The sequence below is a fragment of the Thermobia domestica genome, chromosome 8, assembly GCF_964235325.1.
Source record: "Thermobia domestica chromosome 8, izTheDome1.hap1.1, whole genome shotgun sequence".
NCBI classification, from domain to species: domain Eukaryota; kingdom Metazoa; phylum Arthropoda; class Insecta; order Zygentoma; family Lepismatidae; genus Thermobia; species Thermobia domestica.
The window spans coordinates 12,616,432-12,636,932 of record NC_137461.1 but is presented as its reverse complement, the minus strand read 5'-3'; the positions used below and the strand labels follow the sequence as shown (position 1 = coordinate 12,636,932).

Sequence of the window (20,501 nt, the reverse complement as noted above, 5' to 3'; positions counted from 1 at the left end):
GAATATCTTTCTTGTACCATTTGCTACTTTGTTCAGTTCAAATTAAAGCAGAGACCTCGGTCGCTCAATGTAGAGCGTTCCCCTCTGATGCATGTGGTCCTTGGATCGATCCCAACTTGCATAAAATGTGCTTTGTAGTGGATAAACACTGAGCGGGGGGATTTCTCGGAGCTCTCTGTTTCCTCCTACATTCTTCATTCCAACGTTTCATTCATTTCTCATCACCGTCTCCTTGAGCCTAGACGGCATAACCATGGGACGTAAAACATAAGATTTCATTTGATTTCTTGAATTGAATTGAAAGATATCTGTGTCCAACTGAACAAACTAATGGTAACTAATGCTTTTTCCCCATCAATTCGAAATGCTTTAATTATCTTTGTTTTTTTTTTAAATAATATGATATAAAATAGAGTGCCAAACCACAACTTCAAACATTCTCTAAAATTATCCTGTTTGCCTGGCCGCTTTTTGTCCGTGACTAATGTCCAGTGAATTGTTTCCATCCTTTATATATCCTGGACCTCTTGCCTTCGAATGACTGCTAGGATCTCTTTGGATGTTCGTCAACCTGGGAGGTATAGATGTTTCGAGATTGGTTAGAGGAAGTGTACTTTCCAGTCATCAATGATGCTTGAGCTTATATTCAATGGAGAATAAAGTAATGCGTTAAATTCCTTTCCTATGATTAATAAGGAATATATCCATGATATTGTTTCCAAAAGCAACACATTTCTCATAGAATATAATATATGTCCTACTAAGATTTACCACGATATTAATGCTTTGGGTTGCAATTTCTTTACTCTTGAATACATTAACCTGCTTCTGAGAATTTTTAAATTGTGTTCGGTTTGTATGAAACAGTGACATTGGGAAGAATAACTTGATAAACATTTACAATAAAACATATAATAAGACTTTTCGCTTGCTTCTTCAGTGCACAAAAACAGTAGCTTTACAGGTGGAAATATATAGAGGTGGAAGAATGTCAGGTTTCTGAGTTGGTAAGACTTTGGAGTTGACAGCACTGCTGCGCTGTTGAAAGTAGCTTGGTAGACACTGTACAACGTGAAGGAGGCAGTAGAATAGAAGTATGCAGTGAACTGAACTGATGGTGGTCGTGCGAATGAGTTACCTCTTAGAATTTCAGAGGGAAAGTTTTTGCCGTTAACTTATATAGTGAAAGCGTAAGGAAAAAGACAAGTATATTAGGTGTATCGCGATGAACAACATTCAAGCTAACGACGTCCTAGAAAACTCAATGGTAAAGCACATAGTCGAAGAGCAAGGGTGGTTGGAAGAAGTCCCTTCATGTCAGGGGCCGCATATCAAAATTGTTACATTCAGAATCGTCGTACACCTCCCGTGGTCTGTGTCGACCACCATAGTAGTCCACAAAGAAGAAACAAGGGATGCACGTAGACGGTTGGTGCGCATGAGCGAAACCGCTGATAACTGATCATAACGTTTTAGCACTACAAAAACGTTGATGTGTACAGTCAACCTGGACCGCTTATGAATGAGAGTGAGACATTTTCGAGTGAATAATTTCTCATCATTTTCTCAAACCATGGTCACTACTTATGTAAAGCGGATATTTAAAGAAGCATATGATTGCAATGTCTAGTTCAAAAACGAAATGTAGTTGCAAATCTGTGATACTGTAGGCCACAATTTGAAAAGAGAAAAAATGGTAAAAATTTGAGTCGTGATTGGGGAAAGTAGGGTGTCGCTAACTCTTTCTCCGAATTTTAAAATCTGTCGTAATATTTTTCGAATAGAATAATTTAATTAAATGTGAATAAAAATAAATTTGATTTTATAATTCTAACTTCAAATACTTGTTGTTGGGTTGACTAATTCGTATCGGACTTCCAAAGAAATATCAAAACAATTGTAATGACCATGCCAATAGCGACAACTCCCAGTCACGACCACTCTTTTCAGGTTTTAGCAGGAATAGAGAAAGAAAGAATGAAGAGAAAGAAGGTAAGACGTAAGAGGGAAGGAAGAAGAAGATAGGGAATCTTAGGAAAAGGGATTACCGGGTAACTATGGGAATATAGTGAAGAACGTTGAATAACTTCTGGAAGGTAGTTCAAAATGTTATTGCTCAAGGATCAATTCCAACTGCGTCCGTAAAATATCCCTAAAGTGTACCAAATGAGAGAAAGTTCGGCTCGTAGTGGGAAAAAGGGCTTTCTTTTTTAAAAATCCCTTTTTATCGCGAATATCTCCCCTTTGGTATAGGATACGACCCTGCGAATACCACTAAAAACTTTCCTTTATGGTGAAGAGAATGAGATACAAAGAGTGGCCCTGGGATGAATAGTTTTGATGCTACAGCCCATTTACATATTTTCCCCTGATAATACCTTTTTAGTGAATTTCTATACTATTATTATCATCATGAAGACTGTTCATTGTGGGAACATGAATTCAACCTTGCTTTCTTTGCCATGAACCAGTCTTTCGGACGACACCACTCGCATGTCTCTAGCAGGTACCATAGTGGAGAAAATTCGCGAAAATGGAAATCTTTGTCAATAAAACACTTTTTCCCCGATTTTGTACCCATCTGGCCGGCCCCTGTGTCAACCCACAGAGCCCCAAAAAATTCCAAACATACTACATACTATATGTAATAACTGTGCGAAGTTGCAATATTATATCTTGAAAAATAAAAGAGGAAAAAACTTTTTGGCTCTCTTTACTCTCCCAACGGATTTACGTATTAACTTAAGCTAATTCTACCTTGTATAACAGCATTCTTAGCGATAAATCCCAATATATATCTGGAACAAACTGGCGTGTTGCTGCTTGATGCTCTTCCCGGTCTAGAATGGAGTTTCTCGCGCCGTAATACCATATTTCGGGAAAAAGGTCCAATCACAGCAGAGATTTTTGTCGGCGGAGAGTGCAAAACGAATAGAAAATGGTAAAATCTGAATCAAACCGGATTGCAGAGAGAATATGGGCATCTCAAGAAGGACGAGAGGGGTCCAAAATATTCTGCCAAAATTTAGATTGGCCGATTTTTCCAAGAATTTCTGCCCAATAGCGGGCCTAGTTTTTTTTATATAGCATTACAATGATTTCAATATTTCCCTATTTGAAATACCCATATACTAAATATTATCGTGAAATAACGTATGAATAAAGATGTTATCCCCCCAATTAGTTACTACTGAATTATCCTGAATTTCTACATTAATTCCAAGTATAATTATAATCAATTGAATATCATATATACATCGAAACCAATTTCGGAAAAAATAGCATGGTACAGTATGTGATAAAAGTAGTGGATCCCTCTGAGTGAAGACCAAATAACGTGATTGTAATGTTACTTTACAAATTTTTGGTCTCCAGTGTTTTCTGTGTTGATGTATACCCTTTGATCACTGTGACGGTGCCGCGATTTTTTAGTATTCAAGAGTGTACTCTGAGGTTTATGTTTTGATTCCTGGCAATGACATGATGTTCTTGGATGGTATGGTGCTGACTCGCACAGCTGGAAATTTTGCGCTGACTATGAGGAAGGTATGGTTGAAACCGAATATTTTTTGCCCTGCCCAATCCCAGATTTGAACGTAACAGTAGTAATTGCATGTCTTGGTCTAACTTTGTACTTTGACCTCGAGCATTGTGACGTCATAGGTCAAGGGTCAATGACGTTGGCTCTGGGTCAATCACCTAGTTGTACTTAGGACCACTCTCTCTAGATTTCCTTGTACTCTACTCCTTCACTCTCTCTAGAAAAGTACCTTGGCGGCCCCCTTAAATTTGGCAGGGGTACATAGGATCACCCCTTAAATTTTGGAAATTACCGTATCTAAGAATTTTATATGGTAGCCTAGAACCATGGTATGTACCTCCATCAGTATTGAGGGTCTATTTAGTTCCGTTTTGTGGGTAAATAATTGCCAAAGAGTCAAATTTCGGGGGGATGACCTAATTTATCTTCTTTAATGTGATCTTATTATTTTATATGGTTATATGGGTATGTATAGGGGTTCATTTTCTTACATAAAACATAAGTACATTGATGCACACTTCTTAAAATTTGGAAGGGGTACCTTGCCCACCTCTTAAATTTTGGAATTTGTCCAATTTAAAAATTTGGTGTCATAGTACAGGACCTCAATATGTACCACTATAAATTTGGGTGGTTCACCTTGTTCCCCTTTATAGGTAAATAATTACGAAAACATCAAATTTCTGAGGTTATTAACCCCGGTTTGATGAGGTTTTGTTACCTTATATTTTGGATATTGCCATATTTAAACATTTAATATAGTAATATAGGATCGTAATATGTATGACCATAAATTTGATGGTCCATTGGTTTCCTTCTATGGATAACAAATGCCAAAAATGTAATTTTCGGAGGTTATTGACCCATTTTTTTTACTTTAATGAGGGCTTTATTACTTTATATTAACATATGAATGCGTTTAGGGGTATCTTTTCTTTTATAAGGCATGAGTACCTTGATGCTTGCATTTTAAAATTTGGCAGAGGTACGTTGTCCCACGCATGAAAGTTTAGAAATTGTCCAATTTGGTATAATAGTACCGGGCCCTAACAAATATCATTATAAATTTTGTTCTCTTTCATGAGTAAAAAATTGTCCAAAATGTACATTTTGGAAGTAATTGAACCGCTTTGATAAGGATATCACACGTTATATTCGTGTGTACTGGGATTTATGTCCTTTATACTCTGATGCTCACTTTTTAAAAATCTGTTGAGTACTTAGGATCATTCCTTAAATTTGGGAATTACAAAATAAATTTTGGTAAACATTCTCTAGGTCAAAAACCTCCGAAATTTGAATTATTTGCAATTTTTTACCCATGAAAAGGGAACGATATGGACCCCATTACTAATAGAGGTGCATACCCTGATCCTAGACTACCATACCAATTTTTTTTAGATTTGTTAATTTCCAAAATTTAAGTGATGTGATTCTATATAGTACACCCACAATTTAGGGGTTTGGCCAAGGTACCCCAACAGAAATCTAGAGGGTGTGGTCCTACGTACCCCTAGGTCATAGATCCCGGGGCATGGTCATTGACCTTTGACCTATGACGTCACAAAACTCGGGGTCAAAGTCTAAAGTTATACCAAGTCATGCAATTACTACTATAATTGATCATCTTTATTCCGTTTTTAAGACAGGAATCCACAATAGATTGTCGCCTCCATCGTCTGGCACAGAACTGTGTAGTGCTATACATGCGGAAGGGTGAAGTATTCAACTTGCAATTATTCGCAGTCTTTTTTCTTTCTTTCAACATAAAGTCAGCCCTATTTTTTTTTTTTTTAGATATTTTCCATCAGTTGTTAAATATGTTAAATATCTGTAGTTGTAACGAGGATATTTGATTCAACTTAAGTTTGTATGTATCTGTCTTCCCTTCTTACACCACGATATTTGTCGTAAAATGTATCGTTACTTAATAAACACTTATTTGTATCTCTTCACAACCTTTTAAAATAATGTTATTATTAGTGATAAGATTCTTTCAGAAAGTAAAGGAGTTAACCGACAACAGACACCCTGTGTTTAATTTTTACACTTGGAAAAGATAGTTTTCTAATATGTGCTACGTGATGGTTACTCCATTTTGAGAGAACATACTACGATTTTTATAGGACTTCCGGATCATCCCCATTAGTGGCGGTTGAAGCCGGTAAAAGAAAGCGTTTAAACAGATGATTTACTCTGGACTTCGAAGTTTCCAAATATGCATAACAAAGAAATATAAACCAGCAAATGCAACATTGATTTTCAATAATGTGACTCAAGTGATAAGACCTTACTGCCTTTAGTGGGATAGCTTTGGATAGATAAATATTTCAAACTCCGATTCTAGAGAGGAGTAAGTAAACTAAGACATTTTAGAATGTAGTTTTGTTCGCGATAGAAAGTATAAATACTTATGTATAATTAACATGTTCTTTAAAACCACGAGAAATGTTAAAAGAGAAACTAGATTGATTTATACACTTCTAACAACAGCATATAAATGAAGAAATAGGTTATTTTAGGGATTTTAAAATATGATTAGTTCTTACATTTACCAACGAAACGGTGATGTTACTTGCTGTCCTCTAAATATATGCAATGAAGAAATACGTTTTCACCAAGAAAATCCTTATACAATACTAATGTGATTGCTAATGTTGATACGTCATAGCGCAGTGGGATGCAAATTTTGGTGATTTGCTCTGCTTTACCTGAACCAGTTCTTAAAATTTCTGACGTTCTCGGAAGAGGAGGTTAAGATTTCTATCCTCACTTCTCGGTTTAGTACGTAGAAAAGGATAAATATGTCGTACTGTTTTTTAACATTAAATATATATTATATATCATTTCCATATCTCAAGAAGACCGCCGTGGAACTTATTTCAAGAGGAAGCATAAATCGAATTGTACGATTTCTCAATTCTTATGATGTAATGGTGCACAATTGCTAATTCTATAGTAGAATTGACAGGACAATGTGGAGATATTTCCTCTTTTATATAGAAGTAACAAACATTACATCTTCTCTCAAAAACCTTTCTCACTACATAAATTCTATTGCATATTCCGACAGAAATCAACATAGTTAAAGAACAATTATAAAGTTACTACTAAGAAATAGTCCCATTTGGAAGTAAACTTCTTAAGTAAGGCATGATGCAGTTCTTATATAACACATTATTATTGTACAATATATCATCAAGGCAAATTGGATTCGTCCAGGGCTTGACATCTCTAAGGACAGATTCTAGGAAAGCTTGTTGTCTTCTGCATACCGTGCCAAACGGTCCAGGTGTTTCACCGCTCATTTACACTCTTGGCTTCCCTGAGGTTCTTTGTCACCCACTGAGCACTCTTTTTGAAGTAAATGATCTTTTAATGTCAAACATCATATGTCATATGAAATGCTGTAAATGCTCGCAATGTTAGAAAGTGATATAGTCAGTCATTTCGAAGTGGCAGTAAAAGGGCATACTCTAAGCGCTAAAGGATATGCACCACATAGAGATGTTGCAACGATCAATGAAGTTTATGCTCTACATGACATACTGCTTAGGGTTATAAGGAGTCTCGACTGAGGGACGAGTCTGCATTCTCCGCAATTAAATAAAAGATACATAAGTTTAGCCAGAAGTGACGTCAACATTGCAGTCTTTGGTACAGTATGGTGTATATATTCTTTCAGTATTTCCTACTACTTTCATTGCTTGAAGACAAAATTACTCAAAATTGAAGGGCGAATTTAATCCGCTTTAGAAATTAAACTTATTATTTATAGTTATAATTTGTCTGATGGACGAAGGTGAATTCGTTCTATCTTGCGAAGATTGTTTTACTTTCCCTTTTCCATAAGTATCCATTGCTGTTGTTTGTACTGAGTTTCAGTCTGATAGGTGGCCCGTAGCAGCATGTATAAACTTTAATTATGTTACTATATAATAAAAGTAGTTTGTTATGTACACATTGTCATATTATTAAGACTAGTTATGATAAAAATACATAAATATTACGATTAATGCTGGTATACACTGTGGACAAAACAGTTAATTCAGCAAGTACTTAATTCACCAAGACCACATTAATTTTATATAAATTTTGTAAAAATATTAGCACATCATTTAGCTTGAAAAAAACTCAAATCTATATTGCTTAGGTAATATCAGAGCCGTTACACATAATGAAATACTGTGTCAATGATTGTGTGATGTAACATTCGCAAGGAAACAAGTAATACCATCATCGTATAGAACATTCGAATGTCTGATTCGATTGATCCATCCATTGACAGTGCACATTCAAAGGTTATTGTGATATCAAATTTAAAAGTAATTTGAAATTTTGAGTAACAAATTATCTTCTATAATCAGAAAGGTTTATTATATTAAGTGTTTGAATAACCATTACAAAACTACATGTGAAATTGAGCTTCACATCCACTCACGAAATGTATAAACTTACCCAATATCTATCTACATAATAAGTATATATTTTTCTGTATTTATATTGATACTAAGTAAACTATTTTTCCCACAGAGTTTGTATACAACTTTATTCTTAATAATATAAAATTCAATATATTGTGGCCATACATTGCCAAATCATGTCCTTTCTTAACAGTGGAATAAATATACAAAAATAAAAATTACTGAGAATTTTACGTTCTATTTAAATTTTGTTTTACTTCCTTACTCATTAAACTTCGTTTTTTTTTTACAGGAAGATGCTATAAATCCACTAGAGATGTTTGCACTAATCTTTCACGTTTCATACATAGCTACAGTAGTGTTTCTAGCGTACAAAATTTCTTTAGAAAAAGAAGAAGGATTGATGGTAAGCATTTTAACTACAATTTATGTCTCGTAAGAACAAACAAGCAATCATTAGATATAAATAAAAAACTTGTCAGAGAATTTGCGGTTGAATACAAAACAAACAAAGTTTTTGTTTTACAACCTAGTATTATAGTTTTTAAGCTAGAGGAGGTAAATGGTTAAAGACGTAAATTATTATGGACCATTTGATGGAATGCAAATATAGGGGTAACATGAAATTTCCGAAAAACAATATTAATGTGGTGTTTCATATGACAACATTCCGAGGAAGGCCATCGAATCACATATATCAGCACATGTATTTGATTTGCATTCTTTTAAAATTGGACTAAAGAGTGGTAATTGTTTCGTCGGTCTTCGAAGCTAATATTCTTTAGTTTGACTTCGAAACAAAATTGATAGCTCTTCCTGATGAGAAAGGGAATGCTTGAAGACACTCTGTTACTGCGAATGTCTTGTGTAACTATGCTTTCGATTAAAAATAGAAATCAGTACGGAGCATACGTTATCCGTACGCTACATGGGCACAGCCCTTAGATGTTACATCATTCTGTTGCAGGATGTCTGACATCTAACAGTTTTCCGTATATCACATACATATACTTGTGTTACCTTCGTCGGCTATACGTTATATACGTCCATTTGTATATGAGATCCTGACCCAGATGGAACACTTATACAGAAAGTATTATAAAACATGTGCTTTTAGTTATTCTTACGTTGTACTTTAAGTCCAGAAACTACAGGAATTACGCATGTAACCTGTCTTTTTAAATACAACACTTACATTTTTTTCTTAGTGTGGAATGTAAAAATTTTATGTTCCCTTTAATCATTACATACAAGAGGCAAATTGTGCACAATCTTCATGAATGTTTTCAAAACAATTTTGAAAGAAAGTAATGCTAAACTCGTGCATTTATAATGGAATACTTATGATAATCAAGCATCAATGATCTTTAGGTGATTTTAAGGTTTTCTGTAACAGAATGCGCACTTTATTTTGTATTGAAAACATGTTTTCCTTGTTTAAAGCCTCTCATGACTCATTAAAAGCCTTTACTCTCGAACTTGAACATTCTTGTAGGTTAGTGTGAACACCTGGCAGTGCAACATTTGCAATACGTTCAGTTCAGGTCTGCGTCATTGTGCTGCTACCTGCACGAGTCAGTAAAAGAATAATTTTGATAATACAAGAAACATGAACAATTCTAAACACATATTACTTTTTTACTTCGAAGAAATGTCTCATTTATTACAATAAATATACGCAAGCACAAAAGATATGGTTTTGCGTTGTGATAGATGAAATCATTTTCACGTTTTTAGTTTGAAACCTTTGTGTTTATATGGCGTTCCTTTGTGATAGCTAACAAACATTTACGTGTAAAGCAACAAATTTCCCTGCAATTTTTAATAAGGTTGAAGAAACTAAAACAGAGATTGAAATGCTTCATGAACTGTGAGAACAGAACATATATATGAAACATGCAAGTACGAGATTTAGAAAGGCAGTTGATGTACAGGGACGGGCGCGAGGGAATAGAAGATGATCCGGAAGCTTAGACATTTTACATTGTGTCCGATATTTAATAGAACCCCGAGTGTGGGATAGTAGAACTTTAGAAAGCGGAAGCAATACCCAAATAATGGTTATAACAAAATATAACTTTGTTCATGCACATATTTTTAACCCTCGAGAAGTCGCGCTGAAAAAGTAACGCGAGTAGTCGCGCGCGGTCAAAAGGACCGCACGAACATAATGTGTTACAAATATCGTTTTAAATATTTTTTCTTGTATTAGAAACGTAATTTTGTATATTTTCTGATTAAGAGGGATTAAAATAATGCAATTAAGAGGGATTATAATAAGTTTTACATTAGTAACTATTAGTGGAACTTACTATTAGACATGTACTGTTTTCTTTTTTATTTCTTATTTGGAATAAAATGTTTTTTCTTACATATTTCTTTAGATAGATAACTACGCACTGGTTTTATTGAAAATTCTAATTCTGATGACGATCTTTTGTTTTTGTCAACTCTTTGGTTCGTCTAAAATTAGAAATAAATTAGTAAAATAAATACTGTATACACATAACAATAAAACAAAGCTTCAAAGCGTATTTTACATTCAATTATAGCTCACTCATAGCTAAGCGGTTAGCATACGCTCCTTTGGCGTGGAACTTCCGGGTTCGATTCCCGGTGAGAGCTCATGTGGTTCGGATCCCACGTTAAGCAGTAGGTCTACGTATTACATAGCCCTGATGCTGAAAGGGGCGCTAAATTGAAATCAAATCAAGTTTACATTGAATTATTTTACGGTCCTATTATTTTAAAACTTCACCTATACAACACTACATTGAATTATTCTAGGTTATATTCACATTTACACTGTTTTACACTTCGTCGTCGCTGATTTCGGCCTCTGCTGCTCTGACAACATTCGGGGAATCGCTGGTCATTTCTGGGTTTGAGATCTTCAGACTAGTTCGCAGACTCCTCATTTCCACTTTCGTGTTCACTCACTTCTACATCATCTTTTTTTGTCATGATCTTTCTCAGACAAAGCTTCCACGAGATCATCATGGCTGATTTATCCGAATAGTCCATTCCTAACATTTCCCTCCGTTCTTTTAAGCTGCTCATTTTGTAATTTCCTCTTTTTCCATACATGGTATCAGTTTGTTAACTTTGTCGACCTCTCTTCCATCCATTAAAATAATATTTATGTTTATAAAGCTTAAAACATCTCCAAAGCAAAGGTCACGTACAGAGCGAAACACTGAGAAAAAAAACATTACACGGTTAGTCGCGCGCGGTGGAAAGCACCGCAGAGTCACTAAACAATCACTAGTAGTTAAACTAAACAACGGATAAGGGAGTGATTGAGCAGGAATGTTCGGGAAGGTGAGGGGTAAGATTAGGTAGGCGATGGAGTCTGTCGGACTAACAGAGTAGGCACACGATATAAAATAATTTCGCTGCGGTGCTTTTGACCGCGGCGCGACTACTGGAGGGTTAAACGAGAAAGCAACGATTAAAGTGTACTAGGCACAACACAGTGTTGTCAGATGTAAGCAGTTGCAGTAATTTGCAAACTGTGTAGCGGAGAAAATAATTTCGCCTCAGTAAGGTTATCTAGGTAAACCGTAGTGTTCATAAATTAACACTCTGAATTGGCAACACAACATGGCAACACTAATGTTTAATTTTACATTACAATTAATGAATCTATCTACATTAACCAATTCCTTAAAACAATGAAAAACAGAATTTGAAATTATCATAATAAAATTTTACTAACAGACCCAGCAACACTGCTATTCATCACGAAGTGAGTTGTCCGCTGTACAGCTGATGCTGGAAATCTTTATTTTGATTTAAACACAGGTTCAAACTTTCCACCGTGCTGCCAAAACCTTTACGAAGAGCGGAAGTGTTAATGTTCTAAATTGCACAGAAAGTGTTTGTTTCGAATCCATGTACAATTCAAGGACTTTTCTTGTATATTTCTTGCTTTAAGTAACAATATTAAAGAAGTCCGGTGATGTTGAGTCAGGGGAGTGATTGGGCACACGTGTTTATTTCGTATACGTCCATTGAAAACTTCTGGCAACACGTTTAGTGTTTTATTTGACGTATGACATGTTCTCCCGTTTTGCTGAAACCAACATCTCTTTCATCAATATTCAACCAAGAAATGAGATGCCTAATAAATTCACGATACACTGTGCCGTCGATTGTACTGTGGAAGAATAAAGGTGCTACGGTTCCCAACCGTGAGTTAGTGCAACGTACACCTATCTTTACGGGATGTAACTATTGTTCTTGCAACACACGTGGAGTGCCAGGTGACCTGCATCAAGAATTCTGACTGTTCACGGTGTGGGATACCCGGATATGAATTCGGCGGAAGATCATGTGGATCTGACTCCCGTCTCGTATAGCCTCGCTGCTTAAACAAATGTTAAACTTAAAACCAAGTCACCTCTCACTGTTCACGTAAACATTGAGATTGTACCAAGCTTTATCGCTGAAGAACACCTTGTCGAACACACCAACTTCATGTTATCGAACAGAGGATTGAAACTAACGGAAATTCTAAGTCTCACATCTTATGTTTTTGAACAACGTGTATCTTGTAGATCAGTACTTGTACCATCTTTAAAGCCATATGAGTTGTTGAACGTGGTAAATTTATTTGTGCCGCAAGCTTATGTACAGATTTTCGTAGTGATTTTGACATGTGTTCTTCTACGGTATCTAAAACACCTTGCATAAAGCACGCCATTGTTTATTGTGTTATTCTTCATCTACAGATCCCGTCTCACGAATTTTATTTTTGACTTCACAAAATTCTGCTCTCACTGTAGCATATGAGTTGGAATGAAAATAATATTCAATAATGAAAAGCTTCTCTTCATTAGAATACCTCATTTCACCGAACCAATAATAACTTCACGAGAAGTTAATAAACACACATACAACACAGCACGCAAAATAAACTTTGCAAGGAAAGCGACAACACTCACTACAGGTATGCACTGTCATCCGAACACAACTCCCGTTTCCTTCGTTTTGTTTTTGTTTTCTAGCAGCAGGATCTCGCGTTTTAGCAGTGTTGCCGGGTGCATATTGGTAAAAGTTTTACTATAGTAACATTAAAGCTTCCTTTTCATTGTTCTTAGGAATTGCATAATGTAGACATATCTCTAACACAGCTTTTGATGCACTGAAATTTCAGCAATGTTCCCGATTCAGAGTATTAATTTATGAAGACTACGATTTCCCTAATTACCCTTACACAGGCCTCATCCGATTGATTATTCGTGGAAATGAAAAATTCTTTCTTTCGCTCAATAGTTTCCAAGCTGCTCTAAATAAACAAACTGAAGATTAACGACAGAAGATCCATACCTATGCGTTTTCAGTCTACTTACGTGCTTTATTAAAGATATTTTACACATTCGGTTACATATCGCAACTCTATGTGGCTCCTAGTGTACGTACTTCAATCGTTGCTTCCTAGTTTAAAAATATAAGCATGAAATGCTTCGTGTTGGTATTTCCACTTTTGTGTATTACTTCCGATACTATCTTGAACTCCGTGTTGCATTGTATTTTGAGCATCATGTAGTAGGAAAACTGTAGTTAACGAGGAACGTGTAAGTTATTTGTTATGCGGCGATTTTTGGCTTTGAATTATAATGATCACTAGGATACTAACCGTGCTAAAGAGCAATGTTTGTTAGATCATTACCTGTGAAAAGGACATGAAATGTGATGGAAGTCAGTGCCACACGCAGAAGTCTGGATATTATAGCACATCTGTAAACTGCATAATAATTCATTGGTACAGTCATTATTGGTGATGAAGTGTAGGTTTTTGATCATGATCCAGATTTTTAATTGAAGCTTTGTGGGTGGAACTTACTTTAATCCGAAACCAAAGGAAAGAGAACAGTCGAACGTCATATTCGAGGAGGAAAAATAAATGAAATCTTTAAGTTTTATGTCCCACGATTATGCCGGTTAGGCTAAAGCAGACGGTGATGATGAGAAATGAATGAAACAATGGGATCAAGAAAGAGGGAGGAAACGGAAGAAACCAGAAAACCCACGAGCACGCTGTTTCTTCATCACAAAATCCACGCGGCGTGAGCTGAGATCGACCAGGGACCCCAAGCACCGGAGGCGAACTCTCTACTAATAAGCCACCGCCCCGAACATTCGAGTAGGAAAACTTTCGAATACCTGCCAAGTTACCCAGCATAACTCGATTTGCTTAGTGCATCATGAGAGACTGAAGTACTGATCTGATAAACCCTCTATGCAGCACAACGACAACATGTAGTTACAATGCTCACAGCACAGAAGCAAAATTTGTTATAGGATGCTAGATTTATATATATTATATGCTTTTCCCGATTTTGGTTCATGTTTAGTTATTTGCGAAATAAGTTTAAATTTGCATCATAATTGATGCATTTTGCATAGCGTTATAAAAAGAATAGAAATAGAAATTATCACTTTACTGAGACAAAATGTGTATGGTGTGATCTTATTTCATTTATTTAATTATTTTGGATGTTTGTTCATAGAATTTTCTTCCTTTATCAGTAAAAAATGTGCAGAATCATAAGATTCTTCCCTTCTTTTTGGAGGGGCTAGGTCCAAACCGATTGCTCAGCTCCTGATAGTACGCGTCTGATTGCACTCAAAGTAAACAGTTAAAATTTGTTTCTAACCACAGGAAATATCTTACCTAACAAAGTTTCAAGTTGAAATAATAATCCTAATTGATAATTGTTTGGCTATCTCTAAATAATACGTAATTTATTTCGATTGGATGACTTTCGTGCCTAAGCGGTCGTTAGAGTACAGTCTTTGGGTCGTTAGAGTACAGTCGCCGGGTTCGATTCCCGGCGGGAGCCTTTTGGTTTGAATCCGACGGTAATCAGTAAGTTCCGTCTCATATAGCCTCGCTGCTGAAAGGGATGTTAAACTCAAAATCAACTCAACATTATTCCGTGTCGTCATTGTTTCATCGTAAACGTGGTCTAAGCTATTGATTACATACAGTACACTATGTTTAGTGTTTCGTTATCATTATTGATTTAGTAACTAGTAATTAGTCTCCCGACAGCGGAAAGAACTCTCTCTCTTCATTGACTTTAGACAATCTTTTGCTGTAAGTACACATAGCATATTTATTGTCCTATATTTATGCTACAGTCATCATCATCATAGGTATTCTGCCCATATAGGCATGTCACTTGCCTCAGCTGAGAGGCATCCATGCTCTACGGTCTTTTTCTAACATATTCGTCTTCACGAATGGACTTTCTGTCTTTATATCGTCCATTAATTGTGGCCATCTTCGCCATCTTCTCTCTCTTGCCAACTATACCCTCTATCACGTTCTCATGAAACAATTTCTTCTCAGGCAGTGACCAACCAGTTCCGTTTCCTCTCCTCAATTAAATATAAATCTTGTCTTCTCTCCCCGAAAACTTTTAACACCCTCTCATTCTTTTCATTCTTCTCCACACCAACATTTCGAAGTCTTGCACTCGTTTTCCGTCACTTTTACAAATTGTTATGTTCCCGCACCATACAGTATAACACTCCACATGAAAGATTTTATAAGTCATTTTCTCAATTCTTTATTCGAAATCACACCAAACAGACATTTCTTCCTCCTAAAGCTTTCTTTCGCCATTCTTGTCCCTCATTTTATTTCACATTCGAACTGCATGTCATTACTAAAAATACTACACAGACATCGGAAACTATTCTATGTGTTTTCTACAAATTCTTGTTTTCAATAGCAATTACTAAGGGCCAAAGGCTTACCGGCCTTACGTGAATCAATGGGAAAGAATAAGAAAACAAATAATATGGAAAATTTTAATCCGAAGGGAAATAAGATAGAAGTGCTGTTTTCCTCGTGCCTGGAAGATTTTATTTTATTTTATTTTATTTTATTTTCCGTATAGCGTCCCGTTCAGCAGCAAGGTTTTGTGAGCCGTAGAGCTATAACTTAATTTCCCCAAGATGCAAACGTCGCCAATACCTTGTAATCCACTTACTGATAAATGTCAATCGTCGATTTAGCAAAGCGTCGAATGATTGCCGCTAGTGTCGCTGGCGGCTGGGTTTCGTCGCGTCGAAACAGATATCTCAAGTCGGGGTATTGAAATCACTACCCCACAGAAGCGAGGACTTCACTTTGGTCCACGCTCATTCGATTCGTCGAGGAGAATCGCGAAGGAACCAACAAGAACTATCGCCAGTCATATGCATTATTTTATTATTATTTATTATTTCTTCCTGTCGAATTGTTTCTATAGTGATCTCCGGGTTTCGAAAGTATTCACTGCCTTTATGTCAGAAAGTGGCTTGTATAATTGTATGAATTTAGATAGTAACTGTCGCTAATCATTGCAAAGTGAATATCGGAGAACTATGAAAAAATTTAAGTAGACGTACGCCCTTTTGTTATAAAATTACATAGTGAATGCTTTTCGTCTGATCTCAAACGGTTATCGTCGAATATACACGGTTGAAAAAGCACTCTGATTAGCCAAATTAGAAAGTCTTCAAGGATTTATACCTTTCCAAGGGATGTTCCCTCCGGCATCTCATGGCGAAGCCGGAAGAACAAGAGCCTAGTAATCATAAGATTCGCGGTTCATGCTAACCATCTTTACTTTTCTTTTAGTCCTTTTCAGACTGATCTTAAACAAGTCACGCATATAATTGAATTAACATATATTGGGGGAGCAATTTTGTGGTTCATTGTCGTTTCGTCACAATTCTGTCGCTGGTGGTGTAATTTTCAAAACGGAAGTGAGGCCGCCGTGGATGGTCGCTCCGGCGAATCCATTTTTGAGCAAGATGTCGCTAGTTCCCCATCAGTAGTCCACCGACGCACAGGACATGGAGTTTTTATCCGAACCACATGAGCTTCTGACGGAAATTGAACTAGGACGTCCCACGCTTAAGACGCGTACGCCAAGCGTTAAGCAATGAAGAAGCTAGAAGAAATATTTAGTTCAAAATATGGGTATTTGGTTTGCGAGTCATGTAGTTTTAGTAGCAAATCGGAAATTAATGATGCCTTGATATTAGACAATTTTAGGGCATCAGAAAATGGAATGAAAAGAAATATTTGGTAGAAAAATGCATGGTGATTTGAGCGAAGAAAACTATAATAGTTAGCTTGTAGAAAGCAGGACAAACTGCTCGTATCAAATATATACCTAACATTATTAGTGAATATGAAAATGTTAAATTGTACTAAAGCAAGAATAGAAAATGGGAAAGTATAATTTATGAAGAAATGAAGATTTCATGGAACCGTTAATTACACAGAAAGAGTTAGGAGGCTGATTCATCAAGGTGGGCGCTCTAAGTAAAAGAACACGGCGGTGAGTTACCAAAATTAGGGAAATATAGAGAAAAAGGTTGGAAGGTACGATTAACAGCATGGGAAAGTTGCACAGTTTTTTTTTAATCAGCCCTGGACAATGTGAGACAACGCAGATTTAGCTAACAAATTAATAATATTATTATTATTTCAGCTCAGTCATTGTGTTTCATGTGCTTGTACAGTATTTCATTCTCTGTCGCATTTTATACACTGTGTAGCATTTCAACCATTGGAGCAAAGAACAACAGCAAAGATCAATTAGGCCTCTTACAGCACTTATTTCGGAAAAGTATAGGAAGCTAGTAATAATCAAGTAGCACGATGACTCAATGGTGTGAAGCGTCCCTGAGTCGTTATTCGACAAACGTGTTTATTATGGACATAACGGTTCAAATGTTTTCCTTTCTTTCTTGTATTCGAACTTGGTACGAAAGCAAAGAAGCCAAATAGAGTAGCTAAAACCTAGTTAACACATGGGTTTAAGGATATTGTGAAAGTAGTCCTCGATTCACAAGTTGGCGTTCATAAGTTCATCTTTCTGCTTAAACAATTTGTTGCAAGTTTATTTTCAACCGCATATTTGTGTGAAACATTCTCCTCTACTTTTACTGAAATTACTTCATATGTGACAGAGGACTCAACTTCGTATGAAGAAACAAGATATTCATTGTCATTATTATTCTGGGAATCACCCATCTATGTGCAGTTAGGCAGACAAAAGTATGAGATTGAACATAAGAATATAATAATTTACTTTAATAGTAACAAAAAATGGATTCTCTACAGTAGAATAACGTCATATATGAAACTTACTCCACATTATTTACCTGGTATAATACAATTTTAATTCTTGTTCATTAATTACCGATAAAATATGGTTAAATTAATCTTATATATAAAAGAGAACGCACAAATCCTTTGTTCCCTCATCACGCTAATAAGGCTGAACCAATTTCTTTCATTTTTGGGGGGTTATTAGGATTTGGACCCTAGATGGTTTTTATCATATCACTTTAATTTTCAATTACCAGTGTCTTGAGATAATTGACCATTCAAGTGTCCATAACGTACAAATCCTTTGTTAGTTCATCATAGGTAAAAATAAACGTATTTATATGCAACCCGCATGACCGTGTCACTCGGCGGGTTAACATAAATGACAGGCGATATAATGTTAACATTTACTGCAATCTACTATGGTTTTTATCATATCACTTGAAAGCGAAAAAGTAAAAATTATCTAATTAACAAGGTTTATTGCGTTCCGGGGTGACCCCAGCGAAGCGGGGTGAACGCTGCTAGTGTTTAATATAATAATAATAATTATTATAATAACACTAGGCGTTGATTACAACATGCCTTTATAATATTACAGGTTTTCTTAAGGAATAACGTTTTGTTGTACCATGTCGAGTAATTGGTAGTTCACACTCTCCCGCGAATAAGCAAAGAGTGATGGACATCTTTAAATTATAAGAGGTTTTCCACAATATTTGTACACGCTTTTTTAAGCTTTGAAAAATTTCCAGATAGAGATCTTAAATATAACACATTTTCAAAATAATAAAAGAACATCACTTGATTCGCTTGTTCTCTAAGCACATGAAATGTTGCTACGCAGAGCAGAATACAGAGAGAAAACGCTGTAACGAGATGAAGGCTTTTTAAAATGGTCGTGAGAAGAAAGAGTCAGGCAGAATAAAAGCCGAAATATAGTTCGGTAGCCTTCATTCTGCAAATTTCATTGTTAAAGATTCCCCTTACATTAAGCAACCTATCACAAAATAGTAAACGCTATTCTGATAAAGTCGAGAAAGACGGGAATGTACTCGCCGTAGACTCAACATCGGTCAACAAACAGCTTTAAACCATTTGTACGTAGCCGGGTATATAACAAACTCGGCAATTGCCTACTACATTATGACTCAAAGATATTTACTGGATCGAATTTATTTTTTCAAATCTTTACTGTAACCTACTGAACCCCGTTAGCCATTTCTGAAGTAACTGGTTACGAGTGATAAAATATACATAACCTGTGAGAACAACGGGTAGAAATATTGTAGTCGCTGGAAGTAAAAGCTCTACAGCATGTGACAAATTCCACTATGTAACCCCGAATGGTCATACGATATGGTTGATAGGTTTGGAAGAAAACATTCATCACGAGCTGCTGTTACTGGGAAGAGAAAGACATCCTTATCTGTTCTACCAACAATAAACAAGAATGTATATAGAAGTAAAAACGACCGAAAATTGTTAGAAAAAAAGGTGTTGCATACTATGGTAGCAACGTCAGACTGCAACACATTTTTGACGAGCCTTCAGAACATAAGAGAATTTGGATGGTAGGTTTTATTTTATTTCCATGGAGGTAAGTTAATCACCTTCAGAATAATATATATATCGGTCTCTGCAAAAGTCGCTGAATGATGATAAGAAGTTTCGAATGAGGACTTTGTAAATCATGTCTCACATTATTTGGACAACAATAACATAAGTTATATAGCGACGATATTAGAGCAACCCCTTACTCCTTTAAAATAGCAGAAAAATCAAGCTTTCGTTTCCCACTTGAACCACTGCAAATGGCTTCTTAACCAATGCAGTGCGCACGAGCTGATAGCTCGTTGGGTGAAAAATTTGATAATCATTTTTTTAGTGTTTCTTTTCAATCACTGAATGATCATAATCGTATTATAAAATGAGTATCCCGATATCATAAATTTATGGTCTACAGTTTCCAACTGTTGGATGCTTTGTAATGCTTTAGTTAACATAATGTAATTAATAATTTGACCATTTCATGCATCGCTCTGAAATGTTACATGCTGTACATCAGGAGACAGGTTACATAAATGCTTGTAAATGAATGACGGATCTTCATTTGCATCTGTTGCAGCAGCAGTTTCATGTTACATGTGGCAATTAACTTCCTTGGCATTGAATCATGAATATTTAAATTGTAAGTCCATAGCTGCCTTGTGTAAAACGAAACATTTGTTTGCAAATTTTTTGATGGACGACACAGCTGCACTCAAATGCAGATACTTTCAATGATGTGTCACTTTAAACCGATTTTTTAAAACCTTTTCCCCTCATACGCCTTATCTGTTTCTTCAGTCTTGCTTATTCTATGTATTGTAGATTAATAATATAGTCTGTACATTATAGTGATTGTTATAAG

General features: G+C 35.8%; 1 protein-coding gene across 1 annotated transcript in view; it reads left to right on the top strand.

The window, feature by feature from the left end:
- LOC145691719 (phospholipid-transporting ATPase ABCA3-like) overlaps positions 1-20,501 on the top strand; it is a 126,765-nt gene that overhangs the window by 43,814 nt on the left and 62,450 nt on the right. The window contains exon 4 of the mRNA XM_081767052.1: positions 8,258-8,371. Coding sequence (XP_081623178.1) covers positions 8,258-8,371 — 114 coding nt within the window. The remainder of the gene's footprint in view (positions 1-8,257; positions 8,372-20,501) is intronic.